The following is a 19,821-nucleotide window of genomic DNA, read 5'->3' as shown; positions in this document are numbered from 1 at the left end:
AAAGAGTACAATGCATTGACCTATGAGACTTGAAAGACGGCCAGCCTGCTTTCTAATACAGATTGCAGTTATGTGTACTTAACCTATCACATGTAATAAAGCATACTGCGCTGTGACAAACTGCGTCCAATGGCTTTAATACAGTGGCAGCTGCATTTAGAGGTCGACCGATTATGATTTTTCAACGCCGATACCGATAATTGGAGGACCAAAAAAGCCGATACCGATTAATCGGCAGATTTTTTGTTTTTTTTGTAATAATGACAATTACAACAATACTGAATGAAAACTTATTTTAACTTAATATAATACATCAATAAAATCAATTTAGCCTCAAATAAATAATGAAACATGTTCAATTTGGTTTAAATAATGCAAAAACAAAGTGTTGGAGAAGAAAGTAAAAGTGCAATATGTGCCATGTAAGAAAGCTAACGTTTAAGTTCCTTGCTCAGAACATGAGAACATATGAAAGCTGGTGGTTCCTTTTAACATGAGTCTTCAATATTCCCAGGTAAGAAGTTTTAGGTTGTAGTTATTATAGGAATTATAGGACTATTTCTCTCTATACGATTTGTATTTCATATACCTTTGACTATTGGATGTTCTTATAGGCACTTTAGTATTGCCAGTGTAACAGTATAGCTTCCATCCCTCTCCTCGCCGCTACCTGGGCTCGAACCAGGAACACATTGACAACAGCCACCCTCGAAGCAGCGTTACCCATGCAGAGCAAGGGGAACAACTACTCCAAGTCTCAGAGCGAGTGACGTTTGAAATGCTATTAGCGCGCACCCCGCTAACTATCTAGTCATTTCACATCGGTTACACCAGCCTAATTTCGGGAGTTGATAGGCTTGAATTCATAAACAGCAGAGCTGCTGGCAAAACGCACGAAAGTGCTGTTTGAATGAATGCTTACGAGCGTGCTGGTGCCCACCATCGCTCAGTCAGACTGCTCTATCAAATCATAGACTTAATTATAACATAATTACACACAGAAATACGAGCCTTAGGTCATTAATATGGTCGAATCCGGAAACTATCATCTCGAAAACAAAACATTTATTCTTTCAGTGAAATACGGAACCGTTCCTTATTTTATATAATGGGTGGCATCCATCAGTGTAAATATTCCTGTTACATTGCACAACCTTCAATGTTATGTCATAATTACGTAAAATTCTGGCAAATTAGTTCGCAATGAGCCAGGCGGCCCAAAATGTTGCATATACCCTGACTCTGCGTGCAATGAACGCAAGAGAAGTGACACAATTTCACCTGGTTAATATTGCCTGCTAACCTGGATTTCTTTTAGCTAAATATGCAGGTTTAAAAATATATACTTCTGTGTATTGATTTTAAGAAAGGCATTGATGTTTATGGTTAGGTACACGTTGGAGCAACGACAGTCCTTTTTCGCGAATGCGCACTGCATCGATTATATACAACGCAGGACACACTAGATAAACTAGTAATATCATCAACCATGTGTAGTTATAACTAGTGATTAGGATTGATTGATTGTTTTTTATAAGATAAGTTTAATGCTAGCTAGCAACTTACCTTGGCTTCTTACTGCATTCGCGTAACAGGCGGGCTCCTCGTGAGGCAGGTGGTTTGAGCGTTGGACTAGTTAACCGTTAAGGTTGCAAGATTGATTCCCTGAGCTGACAAGGTAAAAATCTGTCGTTCTGCCCCTGAACAAGGCAGTTAACCCAACGTTCCTAGGCCGTCATTGAAAATAAGAATGTGTTCTTAACTGACTTGCCTAGTTAAATAAAGGTGTAAAAACTTTTTTTTTAATGAAAACTCGAAATAGGCCCTAATTAATCGGCCATTCCGATTAATCGGTCGACTTCTAATATAGATCCTTCAAACTCAACACTGCTTTTTTTTATTGTTCCACTCTAATCAGGGACTGATTTAGACCTGGACACCAGGTGTGTGCAATTAATTTTCAAGTAGAACAGAAAACCAGCAGGCTCCGGACATCATAGGGATTAATGAAAGGCATGACCTATTCCTATTATTGAACTCATCAAGATGCTTTTTGAGAGATGGCTTTTCGTCAATTCAGATACCCAGATATTTATAAGCGGGGACTCGGATCAATGAGGGCTCCATCCAAATAACATATGCATAAATCATCAGATACATTTTTGTGATTTGTAGAGTAACATATACACTGAAAAACAATATAAACGCAACATGTAAAGTGTTGATTTCATGAGCTGAAATAAAAGATCCCAGAAAGGTTCCATACGCCAAAAATGTTATTACTCTCAATTTTTGTGCACAAATTTGTTTACATCTCTGTTAGTTAGCATTTCTCCTTTTGCCAAGATAATTCATTCTTCTGACAAGCGTGGCATATCAAGAAGCTGATTAAATGGCATGATCATGAATTGACGTGTACGACAGCGTGTTCCAGTTCCTTCCAATATACAGCAACTTCGCACGGTCATTGAAGAGTGGGGCAACATTCCACAGGCCACAATCAACTGCCTGATCAACTCTATGCGAAGGAGATGTGTCGTGCTGCACGAGGCAAATAGTGGTCACACCAGATACTGGCTGGTTTTCTGATCTAGGCCCCTGCCTTTTTTTTAAGCTACAGTATCTGTGACCAACAGATATACAGTTGAAGTCGGAAGTTTACATACACCTTAGCCAAATACATTTAAACTCAGTTTTTCACTATTCCTGACATTTAATCCTAGTAAAAATTCCCTGTCTTCGGTCAGTTAGGATCACCACTTTATTTTTCAGCTTTTATTTATTTCATCACATACCCAGTGGGTCAGAAGTTTACATACAGTCAATAAGTATTTGATAGCATTGCCTTTAAATTGCTTAACTTGGGTCAAACGTTTTGGGTAGCCTTCCACAATAAATTGGGTGAATATTGGCCCATTCCTCCTGACAGAGCTGGTGTAACTGAGTCAGGTTTGTAGGCCTCCTTGCTCGCACATACTTTTTCAGTTCTGCCCACAACTTTTCTATGGAATTGAGGTCAGGGCTTTGTGATGGCCACTCCAATACTTTGACTTTGTTGTCCTTAAGCCATTTTGCCACAACTTTGGATGTATGCTTGGGGTCATTGTCCATTTGGAAGACCCATTTGCGACCAAGCTTTAACTTCCTGATGTCTTGAGATGTTGCTTCAATATATCCACATAATTTCTCCTCCTCATGATGCCATCTATTTTGTGAAGTGCACCAGTCCCTCCTGCAGCAAAGCACCCCCACAACATGATGCTGCCACCCCCTGCTTCACGTTTCCGATGTTGTTCTTCGGCTTGCAAGCATCCCCCTTTTTCCTCCAAGCATAACGATGGTCATTATGGCCAAATAGTTCTATTTTTGTTTCATCAGACCAGAGAACATTTCTCCAAAAAGTGCGATCTTTGTCCCCATGTGCAGTTGCAAACCATAGTCTGGCTTTAATGGCGGTTTTGGAACAGTAGCTTCTTCCTTGCTGAGCGGCCTTTCAGATTGTGTCTATAGGACTCGTTTCACTGTGGATATAGATACTTTTGAACCCGTTTCCTCAAGCATCTTCACAAGGTCCTTTGCTGTTTTTCTGGGATTGATTTGCACTTTTTGCACCAAAGTAGGTTAATCTCTAGGAGACAGAACACGTCTCCTTCCTGAGCGGTATGACGGCTGTGCTGTCCCATGGTGTTTATACTTGCGTACTATTCTTTGTACAGATGAACGTGGTACCTTCAGGCGTTTGGCAATTGCTCCCAAGGATGAACCAGACTTGTGGAGGTCTACCATTTTTTTTCTGAGGTCTTGGCTGATTTCTTTTGATTTTCCAATGATGTCAAGCAAAGAGGCACTGAGTTGAAGGTAGGTCTTGAAATACATCCTCATGTACACCTCCAATTGACTCAAATGATGTCAATTAGACTATCAGAAGCTTCTAAAGCCATGACATAATTTTCTGTAATTTTCCCAGCTGTTTAAAGGCACAGTCAACTTCTGACCCACTGGAATTGTGATTAAGTGAAATAATCTGTCTGTAAACAATTGTTGGGAAAATTACTCGTGTCATGCACAAAGTAGATGTCTTAACCGACTTGCCAAAACTATAGTTTGTTAACAAGAAATTTGTGGAGTGGTTGAAAATTGAGTTTTAATGACTCCAACCTAAGTGTATGTAAACTTCCAACTTCAACTGTACATCTAATTATTAATTGCCTGAAGCGCTGGCAATCAGCTACCAAGTCAGTTTTTCTATCCTTGGCCCAGGCCTGATTTCTCATCATAATGACATCTGAAAGTTCTATAGAGAACCAAGGATCAATATTTATTTTTTTATTTGTTTTAACTAAGGTGTTTAAAGGGGCATTTTTTTGTCTGCCAGAAATAAAAAATAAAAAATGAATAGATGAGAAGTTCTAGAGCCAATTCAGAGTCCGGCATAATAAAGGCAAGTGCGGAGCAATCCATATGAAGAAATGTCTGGTCAAAAGAAGTGCACTATAAAGGGAATAGGGTGCCGTTTGGGATTTGCAGATCTTGTCCCTCATTGTCCTTGTTGGTGTGTTTCCCTCCTTGCCAGTCATCGTCACCATGTGCTGCACGATCAGAACGTGGACAAGAGGGTCTGCATCCCCATGAACCACGTGGCCCCCAACCAGGCCCCCTACACCGTCTGCAACAGCTCCCTGTCGGAGTACGGTGTGCTGGGTCAGTCTCGGTCTCTCTCTCTGTCTGTCTCTGTGTGTCTGTCTCGGTCTCTGTGTGTCTGTCTCGGTCTCTGTGTGTCTGTCTCGGTCTCTGTGTGTCTGTCTCGGTCTCTGTGTGTCTGTCTCGGTCTCTGTGTGTCTGTCTCGGTCTCTGTGTGTCTGTCTCTGTCTCTGTGTGTCTGTCTCGGTCTCTGTGTGTCTGTCTCGGTCTCTGTGTGTCTGTCTCGGTCTCTGTGTGTCTGTCTCGGTCTCTGTGTGTCTGTCTCTGTCTCTGTGTGTCTGTCTCTGTCTCTGTGTGTCTGTCTCGGTCTCTGTGTGTCTGTCTCTGTCTCTGTGTGTCTGTCTCTGTGTGTCTGTCTCTGTCTCTGTGTGTCTGTCTCTGTGTGTCTGTCTCTGTCTGTGTGTGTCTGTCTCGGTCTCTGTCTGTGTGTGTGTCTCGGTCTCTGTCTGTGTGTGTGTCTCGGTCTCTGTCTGTGTGTCTGTCTCGGTCTCTGTCTGTGTGTGTGTCTCGGTCTCTGTCTGTGTGTGTGTCTCGGTCTCTGTCTGTGTGTCTCGGTCTCTGTCTGTGTGTCTCGGTCTGTGTGTCTCGGTCTCTGTCTGTGTGTCTCGGTCTCTGTCTGGGTGTCTCGGTCTCTGTCTGTGTGTCTCGGTCTCTGTCTGTGTGTCTCGGTCTCTGTGTGTGTCTCGGTCTCTGTGTGTGTCTCGGTCTCTGTCTCTGTCTCGGTCTCTGTGTCTGGGTCTCGGTCTCTGTGTGTGTGGGTCTCGGTCTCGGTCTGGGTCTCTGTGTGTCTCGGTCTCTGTGTGTCTGGGTCTCGGTCTTGGTCTCTGTCTGTCTCTGTCTCTGTGTGTCTGGGTCTCGGTCTCTGTGTGTCTGGGTCTCGGTCTCTGTGTGTCTGGGTCTCGGTCTCTGTGTGTCTGGGTCTCGGTCTCTGTGTGTGTCTCGGTCTCTCTCTCTCTCTCTGTGTGTGTCTGTCTGTCTGTGTCTCTCTCTCTCTCTCTGTGTCTGTCTCTCTCTCTCTCTGTGTCTGTCTGTATCTTTCTCGCACACACTGTCGTGACTTAACATTAATCTGAAGACTGTTATTTATCTAATCAACTATGTTTAATTGTTACCCGATTTTAAATTAATCGTGATGGATCTGGGGTACCACGAGAGCGTTTTTTTAAAGAGTTACAATCTCCCGAATTAAACTGTAAATGTTTATAAACAGTCAACTTATTAATCATAACCTAATATCATATAATTCTGAACAGTCATAACCTCCTTGCATCTGCAAAAACCTGAGCCTTACTTATGATTCAGTACTACACAAATTGGTTTAATTATTTATTTACTAGATAGTAAATGGTAACACAGGATAAACATACACACTTAATATGTTAAAAACAGGTCCCTAGCAGACTGTCAACAATATGGCTGCTTGTTACAAAAGACATGGAGATGGCGTGAGAGAGAACGGGACAGAGTAACTTAACGCTGGTACATTTAGAAACTACTCTGTTTTAGTACTCTTATACTTTGCACACGAACCATCGGACGCTTGCACGTGAATGTATTTACGTGCAATTCCTTGGTTCGCCGTGTATCTCTCGGAACCGGGCCGCCTTAGAAAGGGCCTTTTCGCGGCACGCTTGTAAGGCTCTGATTGTCCCAAAATGGTTCCACAAGTCTTCTACTGTTGTTCTCCTCTGCAGTTGTCCAGTAACCGGTGACTTGTCGTGTAGTCCTGAACAGAACTACAGAGTTGATTCTCCTTCCATTCACTCTGGAAGATGCCTTTTTGAAGATAGGCTAGCCAGCCGTGTCGATGGTTCGCAGTAGGGTGATGAGATGGTTTGAGCAGAGTAATAGAATGGTCCCACTTAAATTCACTTTTCTAGATACTGAGGACAGCTAATCAGCCGTACCAGTGATGGTCCGGGAGTTGAGTTTATCGTCTCTACCTCGCGTTGAGATTGAGTTCAGACCACAGACCTGCAGCTCTACGTCTCTCTGGTCTGATATGTTCATTCTTAACCCATTCTTTTATACAGTTTGTTAGGAGGCGGTTCCGTCCGGATGACACGCTCTGACCTCACTACTTACTGTGCACAGTTATAGAAACACTTTTCTCTTATAGTTTCTCAAATCACATCCCTCTCAACAAAAACACATTCTTTTCATATTTCATACACAACACATAGGATGGAAACTTCGTACTTGTAGTGGGTACACTTTCCAGGTTACAGTATTTCCTTTTATAATATTTTTAAAGACATCACAAAATAACAAACCAAAACGACTTCACTGTTCTTTGGGGTGGAAGGTAGCCTAGTGGTTAGAGCGTTGGGCCAGTAACCGAAGGTTTGCTAGATCTTTAGATCGCCTCTGACCATTCCCCACGTTCTATGTTAGAAACATTGTTCCAGTAGTTGCCCTTGAACGTGTTAGTTTTGGTGGGAAAAAAACTCCTGAAACAAAGGCACATTCCTTTGGTGAATTTGGAGAGGGAGAGATGAATGTTCTGTCCTTGATTTACAACAGGGTGTGAGTTTTTAACCCCCACCAGTTCCTTCCTCCACCCCTCTGTGGGTGAGAGGGGGTCTGGTTGAAGTCATTCATTGCAAACCTGATCTGACCTATTTGAATCCTCATAGGACAGTCATGACACCACACTGACACACACAGCTCCCTCACATACTCACTCACTCACTCACTCACTCACTCACTCGCATTTAGTGTGAAACTACAATTGGAGAAACTGGAATACACAGGAATGCTCATTCAAATAACCGCTTACTACTATCTCCACCGCTACTAACTGGGGACTCACACTTCGTGAGATAATCAGCGACCAGTCCTTTTCAATGAACGTAGATGCACAGCAGCAGCCAACATTCAACAATTCAAATTTCAGTGACGCGACAGCCAATTGGGAAAGGGCAGCTCTTGCCATTGGCTATAACAGCTGCCGTCATGCATTCTGTTTGAATGATACACCCACCAGAAGAGATCTCAACGACTTGCTCATTGATTATCATCTCGGCAAGTGTGCATCGTCCAGAGTTATGAACCTCTCTTACTCTCTCTCAGTTGCATTCTCTTTCCTTTTCTCCCTGTCTGTGTTGTTAGGTTTCGAGCTGGGCTTTGCCATGGCCAGTCCCAATGCCCTGGTGCTGTGGGAGGCTCAGTTCGGAGACTTCCACAACACAGCCCAGTGCATCATCGACCAGTTCATCTGCCCCGGCCAGGCCAAGTGGGTCCGCCAGAACGGCATCGTCCTGCTGCTGCCCCACGGCATGGAGGGCATGGTGAGTCCTCCAGAGCGCCAATTGGAGGGAGGAGATGGAGTGTCAATTGTTCATAATCATTAATTTACCCTTTTACACATTTACACAATCATTAATTTACAATGACTTATCAATTACCCAAAACCAGCTCAATTAATCCCTACCATTGTGAAAATGAGTCGTCATAATGCTGCATAAAATGTACATTATCATAGGGGCGTTGGCAGACACAATGTAAGTAATTTAATTTCCAGAATACCTCTGTTAATCCTACAGCTATTGGATGCAGTAATCATGAGCCTATGAATCAGAGTTACTGTTAGCACTGAGGCGGTGTGCCCTAGTAGGAAGACCCCTTTGTGTAGCTCACCCTGCACTGTCAAGTCTACTTCTGATAAGTTTCCCAGTAAAGAATTAAGACTTTAAGTGCTAACAGTCAGTATCTGGATAATATGTGTGAAATGCTTGATAATGTATGTGATATCAACAGAGAAGTACACTGCTCAAAAAAATAAAGGGAACACTAAAATAACACATCCTAGATCTGAATGAATTAAATATTCTTATTAAATACTTTTTTCTTTACATCGTTGAATGTGCTGACAACAAAATCACACAAAAATTATCAATGGAAATCAAATTTATCAACCTATGGAGGGCTGGATTTGGAGTCACACTCAAAATTAAAGTGGAAAACCACACTACAGGCTGACCCAACTTTGATGTAATGTCCTTAAAACAAGTCAAAATGAGGCTCAGTAGTGTGTGTGGCCTCCACGTGCCTGTATGACCTCCCTACAACGCCTGGGCATGCTCCTGATGAGGTGGCGGATGGTCTCCTGAGGGATCTCCTCCCAGAACTGGACGAAAGCATCCGCCAACTCCTGGACAGTCTGTAGTGCAACGTGGCGTTGGTGGATGGAGCGAGACATGATGTCCCAGATGTGCTCAATTGGATTCAGGTCTGGGGAACGGGCGGGCCAGTCCATAGCATCAATGCCTTCCTCTTGCAGGAACTGCTGACACACTCCAGCCACATGAGGTCTAGCATTGTCTTGCATTAGGAGGAACCCAGGGCCAACCGCACCAGCATTTGGTCTCACAAGGGGTCTGAGGATCTCATCTCGGTACCTAATGGCAGTCAGGCTACCTCTGGCGAGCACATGGAGGGCTGTGCGGCCCCCCAAAGAAATGCCACCCCACACCATGACTGACCCACCGCCAAACCGGTCATGCTGGAGGATGTTGCAGGCAGCAGAACGTTCTCCACGGCGTCTCCAGACTCTGTCACGTCTGTCACATGTGTGTGTGAACCTGCTTTCATCTGTGAAGAGCACAGGGCGCCAGTGGTGAATTTGCCAATCTTGGTGTTCTCTGGCAAATGCCAAACGTCCTGCACGGTGTTGGGCTGTAAGCACAACCCCCACCTGTGGACGTCGGGCCCTCATACCACCCTCATGGAGTCTGTTTCTGACCGTTTGAGCAGACACATGCACATTTGTGGCCTGCTGGAGGTCATTTTGCAGGGCTCTGGCAGTGCTCCTCCTGCTCCTCCTTGCACAAAGGCGGAGGTAGCGGTCCTGCTGCTGGGTTGTTGCCCTCCTACGGCCTCCTCCACGTCTCCTGATGTACTGGCCTGTCTCCTGGTAGCGTCTCCATGCTCTGGACACTACGCTGACAGACACAGCAAACCTTCTTGCCCCAGCTCGCATTGATGTGCTATCCTGGATGAGCTGCACTACCTGAGCCACTTGTGTGGGTTGTAGACTCCGTCTCATGCTACCACTAGAGTGAAAGCACCGCCAGCATTCAAAAGTGACCAAAACATCAGCCAGGAAGCATAGGAACTGAGAAGTGGTCTGTGGTCACCACCTGCAGAACCACTCCTTTATTGGGGGTGTCTTGCTAATTGCCTATAATTTCCACCTTTTGTCTATTCCATTTGCACAACAGCATGTGAAATTTATTGTCAATCAGTGTTGCTTCCTAAGTGGACAGTTTGATTTCACAGAAGTGTGATTGACTTGGAGTTACATTGTGTTGTTTAAGTGTTCCCTTCATTTTTTTGAGCAGTGTATATTTTCTGGGTGATTTAAATATTAACTTGCTCTCATCAAGCTGCCCACTCAAGAAAAAGCTTCAAACTGTAACCAGTGCCTGCAACCTGGATCAGGTTGTCAGTCAAACTTCCAGGGTAGTTACAAACAGCACACGAATGAAATCATCATGTATTGATCACGTTTTTACTAATGCCGCAGATATTTGCTTTAAAGCAGTATCCAAATCCATAGGATGTAGTGATCACAATATAATAGACATATCTAGGAAAACCAAAGTTCCAAAGGCTGGGCCTAATATAGTGTAAGAGGTCATACAAGAAGTTTTGTAGTGATTCATATGTTGATTTAAAGAATATTTGCTGGTCTGTGGTGTGTAATGAGGAGCAACCAGACGCTGCACTTGACACATTTGAAATAGCTTACTCCAGTTCTAATAAGCCCGCACCCATTAAGAAAATGACTATAAACTGTTAAATCCCCTTTGATTGATGAGGAATTTAAAAATTGTGATGAGGCAAAATAAATGGCAAATCGGTCTGGTTGTACAACCGATTGGCAAACGTACAGCAAATTAAGAAATCATGTGACTAAGCGAAATCAAAAGAAACTATACTTTGAAACAAATATACATTATATAAAGAATGATATTAAAAAGCTTTGGAGCACCTTAAATGACATTTTGGGGGGAAAAGCCAACTCGGCTCCATCATTCATTGAATCAGATGGCTCATTTATCACAAAACCCACTGATATTTAATTACTTTTTCATTGGCAAGATAAACATGCCAGCAACAAACGCTGACACTACACATCCAAGTATATCTGACCAAATTATGAAAGACAATAATTGTACTTTTGAATTCTGTAAAGCCAGTGTGGAGGAGGTGAAAAAATGATTGTTGTCTATCAACAATGACAAGCCACCAGGGTCTGACAATCTGGATGGAAAATGACTGAGGATAATAGTGGACGATATTGCCACATCTTCAAATTAAGCCTACTAGAAAGTATGTGCCCTCAGGCCTGGAGGAAAGCTACAGTTATTCCACTACCCAAGAAGAGTAAAGCCCCCTTTACTGGCTCAAATAGCCGACCAATCAGTCTGTTACCAAACCGTAGTTAACTTCTGGAAAAAATGGTGTTTGACCAGACAATGCTATTTCACAGTAAACAAATTGACAACAGACTTTCAGCACGCAAAGAGAGAAGGACACTCAACAAGCACAGCACTTACACAAATTACTGATGATTGGCTGAGCGAAATTGATGATAAAATGATTGTGGGGGCTGTCTTGTTAGACTTCAGTGGGTGAACGCAGAGGGTGTGCTTTAATGGAAGTCTCAAACATAATTCAGGTAGAATCAGGAATTTCCCAGGGTAGCTGTTTAGGCCCATTACGAGCTGCAGTTTAAGAATGGGGAGCAAGGAATAAGTTAGTCCTAAATATTTCAAAAACTTAAAGCATTGTATTTGGGACAAATCATTCCCTAAACCCTAAAGCTCAACTACGTCTCGCAATGAATAATGTGGAAATTGAGCAAGTTGACTAAACTGCTTGGAGTTACTCTGGATTGTATACGGTCATAGTCAAAACATATTAATACAACAGTAGCTAAGATGCGGAGAAGTCTGTCCATAATAAAGTGCTGCTCTGACTTCTTAACAACACTATCAACAAGTCAGGTCCTACAGGCCCTGGTTTTGTCGCACCTGGACTACTGTTCAGTCGTGTGGTGAGGTGCGACAAAGAGGGACTTGAGAAAATTGCAGTTGGCTCAGAACAGGGCAGCACGGCTGGCCCTTAAAAGTACACGGAGAGCTAACATGCATGTCAATCGTTCATGGATCAAAGTGGAAGCGAGATTGACTTCCTCATTACTTATTTTTGTAAGAGTTGTTGACAAGCTGAAGGTACCGAGCTGTCTGTTTAAAACACTGGCACACAGCTTGGACACCCATGCATACCCCACAAGACATGCCACAAGAGGTCTCTTCACAGTCCACAAGTCCAGAACAGACTATGGGAGGCGCACAGTACTACATAGAGCCATGACTACATGGATCTCTATTCCACATCAGGTAACTGATGCAATCAGTAGAATCAGATTTAAAAAGCAGATAAAAATACACCTTATGGAACAGCGGGGTCTGTGAAGTAACACAAACATAGGCACAAACACATGCATACACACACATGATAACATGCTGTCGTGGCAATTTCCTGTATTACCAAATGAGGAGAGTTACAAACCACACACCAGTCAGAGTTATACTTAAACTTCATCTTTAATAATATGAGCTTTACAATAGCCCTTTGACTCTCAGATCAATTCAGTGTCTATAATGAATTCTGAGAGTCCCTACATAAGAATACAAATATATTTTATAGCCAAGATACACCCCTCTCAACTTACATGACGAACCACAGATCTTAGGAAAAGTTCACAAAGGGCCTTTTACTTGAGAGAGGAATATCCCATAGCCAGATAGCATTCGCTATAAATTATCGTTCAGTTTGGTCTCTAAGACGAGGTTCTAATCTCGTTCCTGGTACTTCATAGTACAAAAACATTACCTCATCCAAGGCATAACTCAATTGTCAACTCTAGATACTCCCATCTCAAGTCAACCCCCTCTTGACCCCACTCCTGGACAAGCTCACTGAGGGGAGTGACTTGCGCACAGACATTGTAGAGACAAGTAATTGGTTCCCCCTTAATCACGCCATCCCTTCACATGGTTTAACAGATACATTCACATATGAAGACAATGTTCCATCCTGTCCTCTTCCCTTTCTGATATTCTGCATAGCACCAGAGACATGTAAAAGACAAGCCTGACCTCTCCCCTCTCTGGGCCCCAAGTGACTGAGCCCTGTTTGAGAAGGGAAAAGTGCAACTGTCAACACTATAGTCCAAAGGGATACATTCTAATAAAAAGTATATCACATAAGAATATTATGCAGATATGACATCTTAATTACTTATGTTACCCAACTAATTCTGATTCATCCACCACAATGGATTTTGTGTTGTAAATATGTGATAGTGGAGTATGGGCCTGAGGGCACATGTTTTTAAAATTGTATCACTTCCTTAATTCTGCCTGACCCCTGGAAGGCATCAGCTAATGGGGATCCATAATAAATACAAATACACTACATGCTTTTGGGTAAAGTATATCTACTTGACAATAAAGTTAGTTACACGATTATACAGTGACTGTGCCAGCCCTTCTGACCTCCTTTCTCTTCTCTCCACAGGGCCCAGAACACTCCTCTGCTCGTCCAGAGAGGTTCCTCCAGATGTGCAACGATGATCCTGACATGCTCCCAGTGGGTCCATCCCTGTCTCCTAATCATTCTGCACTGCCTCTTGTATCCAAAATACCACTCACTTTCATTTACTCGTTCATGCCTGACATAGCTAGACATTTTCTTCCAAACAGATTCTATGCTTTCGCTGGGGTAATGTTATTAAAAGAATACTGCAAGATTCTGGCAATGTGCTACTGTACCTGTGGTCTTCCAGTCATTGCGTTAATGCTAGTTACCATTGGCTCATGAAACTTCCTTCATACTGCACGCAGAGATATAAAAGTGGTATCCACAAGATAATCTGACTGGGTAAATCAGAATCATACAGTAACCCTTCAAGGCAATTTTGCAACTGAAACAGGTGGTCGATGTGTCTCCTGCACACTGTGTGAACTCGCAAGTGTATACATTAGTCACATAGACCTTCGTCAGACATGAAGACAAAGACTGAGGGGGTAGAATATAAAAGTCCCATAAACAGAATTTCAAATCAAATTTAAACACACCTAAATCTTCAGTGGCATGGTACATAATGTGAGAACACAAAGTATCAGTGGAAGTGTAGACTGTATGTGGATGAAACAGTGACTGGTCCTCACCCTTTCCTCTCACCCTCCTTCCCACCAGAGCATCACAGACGACTTTGCCATTCGCCAGCTCCATGACTGCAACTGGATTGTGGTCAACTGCTCCAACCCTGGCAACTTCTTCCACGTGCTGAGGCGGCAGATTCTGGCGCCCTTCAGGAAGCCTGTGAGTCCCCGTCAACAACAGGTTTACCCTAAAGCTGCTTATTAGAGCTCATTGACCTCTGATCTGTCCTTTTTTATAGCTCATTGTTTTCACCCCCAAATCCCTGCTGCGCCACCCTGATGCAAGGTCCAACTTTGACGAGATGTTGCCAGGTAAGAGTGCTTGTGTGTTTGCGTGTGTGTGTGTTTGTTGGTGTGTAGGCGTGTGTGAAGGACAGTGCTGGTGTATATGCCATTTGGATGTCTGGCAGTCAGTGAGTGTTGCCGTGTCCCGACGCTGTGTTCCAGGCACAGAATTCCAGCGCCTGATCCCAGACAGTGGCCCCGTGACCCAGAACCCAGCCGGGGTGAAACGCATAGTCTTTTGCACAGGAAAGGTGTACTACGAGCTAACCAAGGAACGCAAGGCCCACGGCATGGAAGACATGGTCGCCATTGCTCGCATGGAGCAGGTAGCTACACACACACTCAACACGTATACAGGCATACATCTCAGGGCTCCTACATACATAAAGGTATGTGCTAGAAAAATGCTCAGTTGAAAGGTGAAAAGAATTGAACTTTTGCCTGACCTAAAGTGTTTGACGTGTTCTCTGTGTATATGGTGACCTAAACCGACTGGTGCTTCCTTTGGCTATCCGAGCTACCTTCCCCTTACTCATCACATGACCCTTGTCTCTGTATGCAGCTGTCTCCCTTCCCCTTCGACCTAGTGAAGGCTGAGTCCAAGAAGTACCCCAATGCCGACCTGGTGTGGTGCCAGGAGGAGCACAAGAATCAGGGCTACTATGACTATGTCAAGCCCCGCATGCGCACCACCATCGAACGCGCCAAGCCAGTCTGGTAAACAAACCCTTCATCTCTTCTTGTCTTCTCTCTGTGTTTAAACTCTTATTAAGCTCTTCCATCACGTGTGTGTTCAGGTATGCTGGTCGCCCACCTGCCGCGGCCCCAGCCACAGGAAACAAGAAGGCCCACCTAGTGGAGCTGAAGAATTTCCTGGACACTGCCTTTGATCTGGATGCCTTCAAGGACCAGATGTAACCATCTCCCCCACCTCCTCGGTCCCAGGAGAAGGGGTAGCCTTCACCCTCTGCAACCCAGAAGCCCCTCCGTCCCATACACGCACACACATATGCCCACATACCACCTGAACTTGTCGCTCAGAGCAAACCTACTCTCCTGGCCGGGGTCTCTCTGCCTAGTCCACAACAGCACCAGTCCTGTTCATTTTAAACCACTGCTATCTTTCCCCTACCCAGACCCTCCCTCATCCACTCCTCTTGGTTCTGTTTGAGCATGCCCTCTCCCACCTTCATCAGACACATGCCCCGAAACCACACACTCAGCAGTAGAGAGCCAGCCAGTCAGTCAGTGGTCAGGAAAGAGAACCTTTGTACAGTCAGTGATAAGTGATCCTTAGCTTCATTTCATGTTCTACTACTGAATTAATGACATTTTATTTTCATGTCAAATTAGCAACCCATCCTTTATGGGATTAATTGACACATAAACAAACATTACAATTTACTACGGTCATTAAATGATAATTCTTCTTCTGGTGTTCTCTACCTGTATTTCTCTGGTTAACACTCCACTCACCAACAATATAACCTTCTTGTGTTGAATTTTGCTTCTTAAGCCGTGTGTGTGTGTGTGTGTGTGTGTGTGTGTGTGTGTGTGTGTGTGTGTGCGTGCGTGCGTGCGTGCGTGCGTGCGTGCGTGCGTGCGTGCGTGCGTGCGTGCGTGCGTGCGTGCGTGCGTGCGTGCGTGCGTGCGTGCGTGCGTGCGTGCGTGCGTGCGTGCGTGCGTGCGTGCGTGCGTGCGTGTGAGAGCTGTACTGGTGATTGTATTTCATTCTGTTGCTATCACAATTGTCATCCTTTCGAAAAGCACCTTCATCCTTTGGCTCCTTACATAGCCAGAGGATGGGGCAATCAGTTTGAGATAACTACAGCTAGTATTTGGCAAACACACAACGGTTAGTTCAATTTTGATAGGAATCAGGTGTTCCCACCTCCTGTTCTCTGCTCTGAGTGCACTGCAGTGCACTCTCTGAGCTCCAGGGCTATCCCCTTTGTGAGTGTTGCTGATATCACCATCTGCAACAGATTTACCTTTTAGTTAGTTTATTGGTTGTTTTATTTTTTTGCTTTTCAAATCAACGTTCTCGTAATGGCTAATAGAAAAAGAGATATTGAATAAGGGGAATGGGCAATATCTTTGGATTCACTCACAGTTGTGTTCAGTGAAATACTAGTACATTTAACTAGATGAATGATCTTATTTTTCTCTATCTTGCACAGTTTCTTGCGAAATGGGCTGAGAGTTGGATGAGGGAAATTGGAATGTTGAAATGGTGAGATGACTTAGTACCATGTTTGTCCTTCTGCAGTGCAGGACAAGCAGTTTGGAGCTGATCTTGACATATCCCCCACCGTGCCAAAACATTTTTCCAAGCATTTATAATTTGTTTGAGGGTGTGTATGAATTAATTACCAGAGGATTTATTTTTAGCTAGCTGCATACCTAATACAAATAGATTTATACAATCACATTTTGTATGGAAAGAAAGCTAATTATTTATTTTCAAATAGGGGATTGAGATTCTTCCCCTTTTATTATTTTGCTTTATTCAATAAAGACTTATCTTCCCAAATCAGGTGTTGAATTCTTGTGCCTCTTTCAAATAATGCTCATCAGATGCCATCTCTGGCATTACTGCCTTAATTAACTCCAGGAAGAGTAACTGCTGCCTTGGCAGCAGCTAATGGGGATCCATAACAAATACAAATGCAAATCTCACTACCTCGTTCAAATAAGAGCCGATCTCTCGTGCCAATGATCCCAGGAGCAAATGCAATCAGAGATTGTAATTTGACTGAGGGCAATGGGTTGTGGTATGGGTATGGGTTGTGGTACCAAGGGAATTGGCATGTTTTGCAACAAGCTCATCCAATACTATATTACAGTGAGTCCGTTACTACATTTGGGTGAGTATGTCAGTGACCTCTGAATGTCCTTCATCTGTCTGAGTCATTCCATTTTGACCGTTGAATTCAGGTCAAGTTAATCCTTTGTTATTTAGGAACCTGCACCATATTTCCAGTCTCTATGAGATTTAAGAATAACATCTTATCTCCTCAAATTCAAAGCTTTACATTGAGCCATATTGCCACCTTTAGGTATGCTAGCTAACTCGGCTTTCATGAGTCATGTCATCCCATTCTTCTGGTTAGGCAAAATATTGATCACTGGGTCCCTCTTTAAATCAAATCAAATGTTATTTGTCACATGCACCGAACACAACAGGTACCTTACAGTGAAATGCTTACTTACAAGCCCTTAACCAACAATGCAGTTTTAAGAAAAATAAGTGTTTAAGTAAAAATAAAAGTAACAATTTTAAAAAGCAGTAAAATAACAATAGAGAGGCTATATACAGGGGGTACCGGTACAGAGTCAATGTGCGGGGGCACCGGTTAGTTGAGGTAATATGTACATTTAGGTAGAGTTAGTGACTATGCATAGATAATAAACAGAGTAGTAGCAGTATAAAAGAGAGGGGGGGAGGGCAATGCAAATAGTCTAGGTAGCCATTTGATTAGCTGTTCAGGAGACCTGTGTCTTGGGGGTAGAAGCTGTTAAGAAGCCTTTTGGACCTAGACTTGGTGCTCCGGTACCGCTTGCTGTGCGGTAGCAGACAGAACAGTCAATGTCTAGGGTGGCTGGAGTCAATTTTTAGGGTCTTCCTCTGACACCGCCTGGTATAGAGGTCCTGGATGGCAGGAAGCTTGGCCACAGTGATGTACTGGGCTGTACGCTCTACCCTCAGTTGTGCCTTACGGTCAAAGGCCGAGCAGTTGCCATACCAGGCAGTGATGCAAGCCGTCGGGATGCTCTCGATAGTGCAGCTGTAGAACCTTTTGAGGATCTGAGGACCCATGCCAAATTTAGTCATTTGTGTTTCTTCATTTATATTTGCAGTGCTTAAAGCATCAGCCAAAGTAGCCTGCATACACTGGTTCCTCCTTAAAAAGTTGTCATACTGCAGCACATGTTGCGGGCTGCTGCAGCATTCTGTGGCACGTTATCTAATTGTCGGCCATTTGTTCTGTTAATGCAAGTTAGTGCTAGTTTGACCACTAGAGGGCATCTTTGAGAAGCGTTTGATAGGCTCTATACCTTTTTTGATATATAAAATACACTGAAACCAAAATACCTTTAGTATTTTTGATCCTTTCAGCTCCAGCTCATTTTCAAGTCCTCTGGTGGTTACAGTCCTAACCCTGGAATGGGTAGCACCATAAAAAGAAGCTGGCTTGATGAAAACTATGTCCATTTTGTCTGTTCTCTTTGGTCCCAATGTCATTTTTTTAGATAAGCAGCTCGTTTTTTAATGGTAACTTTGTTAAGGGTGGAGTTTTGGTCCGGGTGAGGAAAGGTGTGACTTTCAGGTTACAATAGGCTTTGATTATACTGTAGTGCCATTAGGGCAATCAGCAGGAATGGAAAATCTACTGGAGACATAAAAATAAAAAAAATGATAGACTTGGGGATTTTGGTCACGGACAGTGCTATTTGCAAACACTATCATCAGATGCCTGTTTTATGCCGAACTTGAAAGTCCAGGAAAATTAACAGGTACAGTAGGCGGCAATACTGTAAAGTAGGCCTAATAATGCTAAAAATAATGCTTAATTAAATTGACTGCTGGTCTTTACTGTATGCTGCATATTTTTACATTGTATTTCATTTCCAGCGAGACTGTTCAAGCCTTTGACTCACTGATGAATGAAGACGATGAGCGATCGGCAAAGGCCATCTGTAATCTGCTGGCATCACGGCACAACATCAACATTCCTCTAATCAGTCAGAAGACAGTTGAAGAAACTTGTGTAGACTTATGGAAAGGCTCGATAAGAAATGTTTTATATGTTTTATTTATATATATATTAATTATATATATATTTTTTTAAATTCTCTGAACATTAACCATGTGTGTAAGCTTGTTCTGTAGTTTCGACCTAGTGGATCATGGCTGGTGAGACTTTCAATGACGTCATCTTCACAGACGAATCAACCGTGGCCCTTGAGCAATTTGCTCAAAATTGCTACAGAAAAAAAGGAAGAAGATCAAGAAACCCGAGTCCCAAAAATCCGCTCACACTCGATGTGTGGGGAGCAATTTCTCCCCAGCGACCAAGCCCATATTTTATTTTTAATGGTACGTTTGGCTATAATGGTACATAAAATATTGTAGCCTACACCTCACAAACTGTTATGTGTTTCACAATAATTCACTCTTGCCTCCTTTTTCGGGTATCATGGCTCGTCTTTCTTTGAGGAAGAAATCATCGAGATATGCTGGACCCTATGTCAGGGAGGTGTTTTTGGGACCACGTCGTTTCTTTCAAGGTAGGATTATAGCGACATTTTGTTTAGACCTATTTACATGTACAGTTGAAGTCTGAAGTTTACATACACCTTAGCAAAATACATTTAAACTCAGTTTGTCACAATTACTGACATTTAATCCTAGTGAAATTCCCTGTCTTAGGTTAGATAGGATCAACACTTTATTTTAAGAATGTGAAATGTCAGAATAATAATAGAGAATGATTTATTTCACCTTTTATTTCTTTCATCACATTCCCAGTGTGTCAGAAGTTTACATACACTCAATGAATATTTGCTAGTATTGCCTTTAAATTGTTTAACT

At 43.2% G+C, this 19,821-nt stretch overlaps 1 protein-coding gene across 4 annotated transcripts in view; it reads left to right on the top strand.

Moving 5' to 3' along the window:
* The window catches only part of LOC120063024 (2-oxoglutarate dehydrogenase, mitochondrial), a 95,978-nt gene extending 80,321 nt beyond the window's left edge, over nt 1–15,657 (top strand). For all 4 annotated transcript variants that reach the window (XM_039013124.1, XM_039013123.1, XM_039013125.1 and 1 more), the window contains 8 exons: nt 4,574–4,701; nt 7,813–7,991; nt 13,294–13,365; nt 13,975–14,100; nt 14,180–14,252; nt 14,388–14,551; nt 14,788–14,942; nt 15,023–15,657. In XM_039013124.1, coding sequence (XP_038869052.1) covers nt 4,574–4,701; nt 7,813–7,991; nt 13,294–13,365; nt 13,975–14,100; nt 14,180–14,252; nt 14,388–14,551; nt 14,788–14,942; nt 15,023–15,143 — 1,018 coding nt within the window. In that variant the 3' untranslated portion in view covers nt 15,144–15,657. The remainder of the gene's footprint in view (nt 1–4,573; nt 4,702–7,812; nt 7,992–13,293; nt 13,366–13,974; nt 14,101–14,179; nt 14,253–14,387; nt 14,552–14,787; nt 14,943–15,022) is intronic.
* Nucleotides 15,658–19,821: the final 4,164 nt, after the last annotated feature.

This window comes from Salvelinus namaycush, chromosome 18 (genome assembly GCF_016432855.1).
Source record: "Salvelinus namaycush isolate Seneca chromosome 18, SaNama_1.0, whole genome shotgun sequence".
Taxonomy (NCBI): Eukaryota; Metazoa; Chordata; class Actinopteri; order Salmoniformes; family Salmonidae; genus Salvelinus; species Salvelinus namaycush.
The sequence above is the reverse complement of the archived record's forward strand: the minus strand, read 5'-3'. Positions and strand labels throughout refer to the sequence as shown.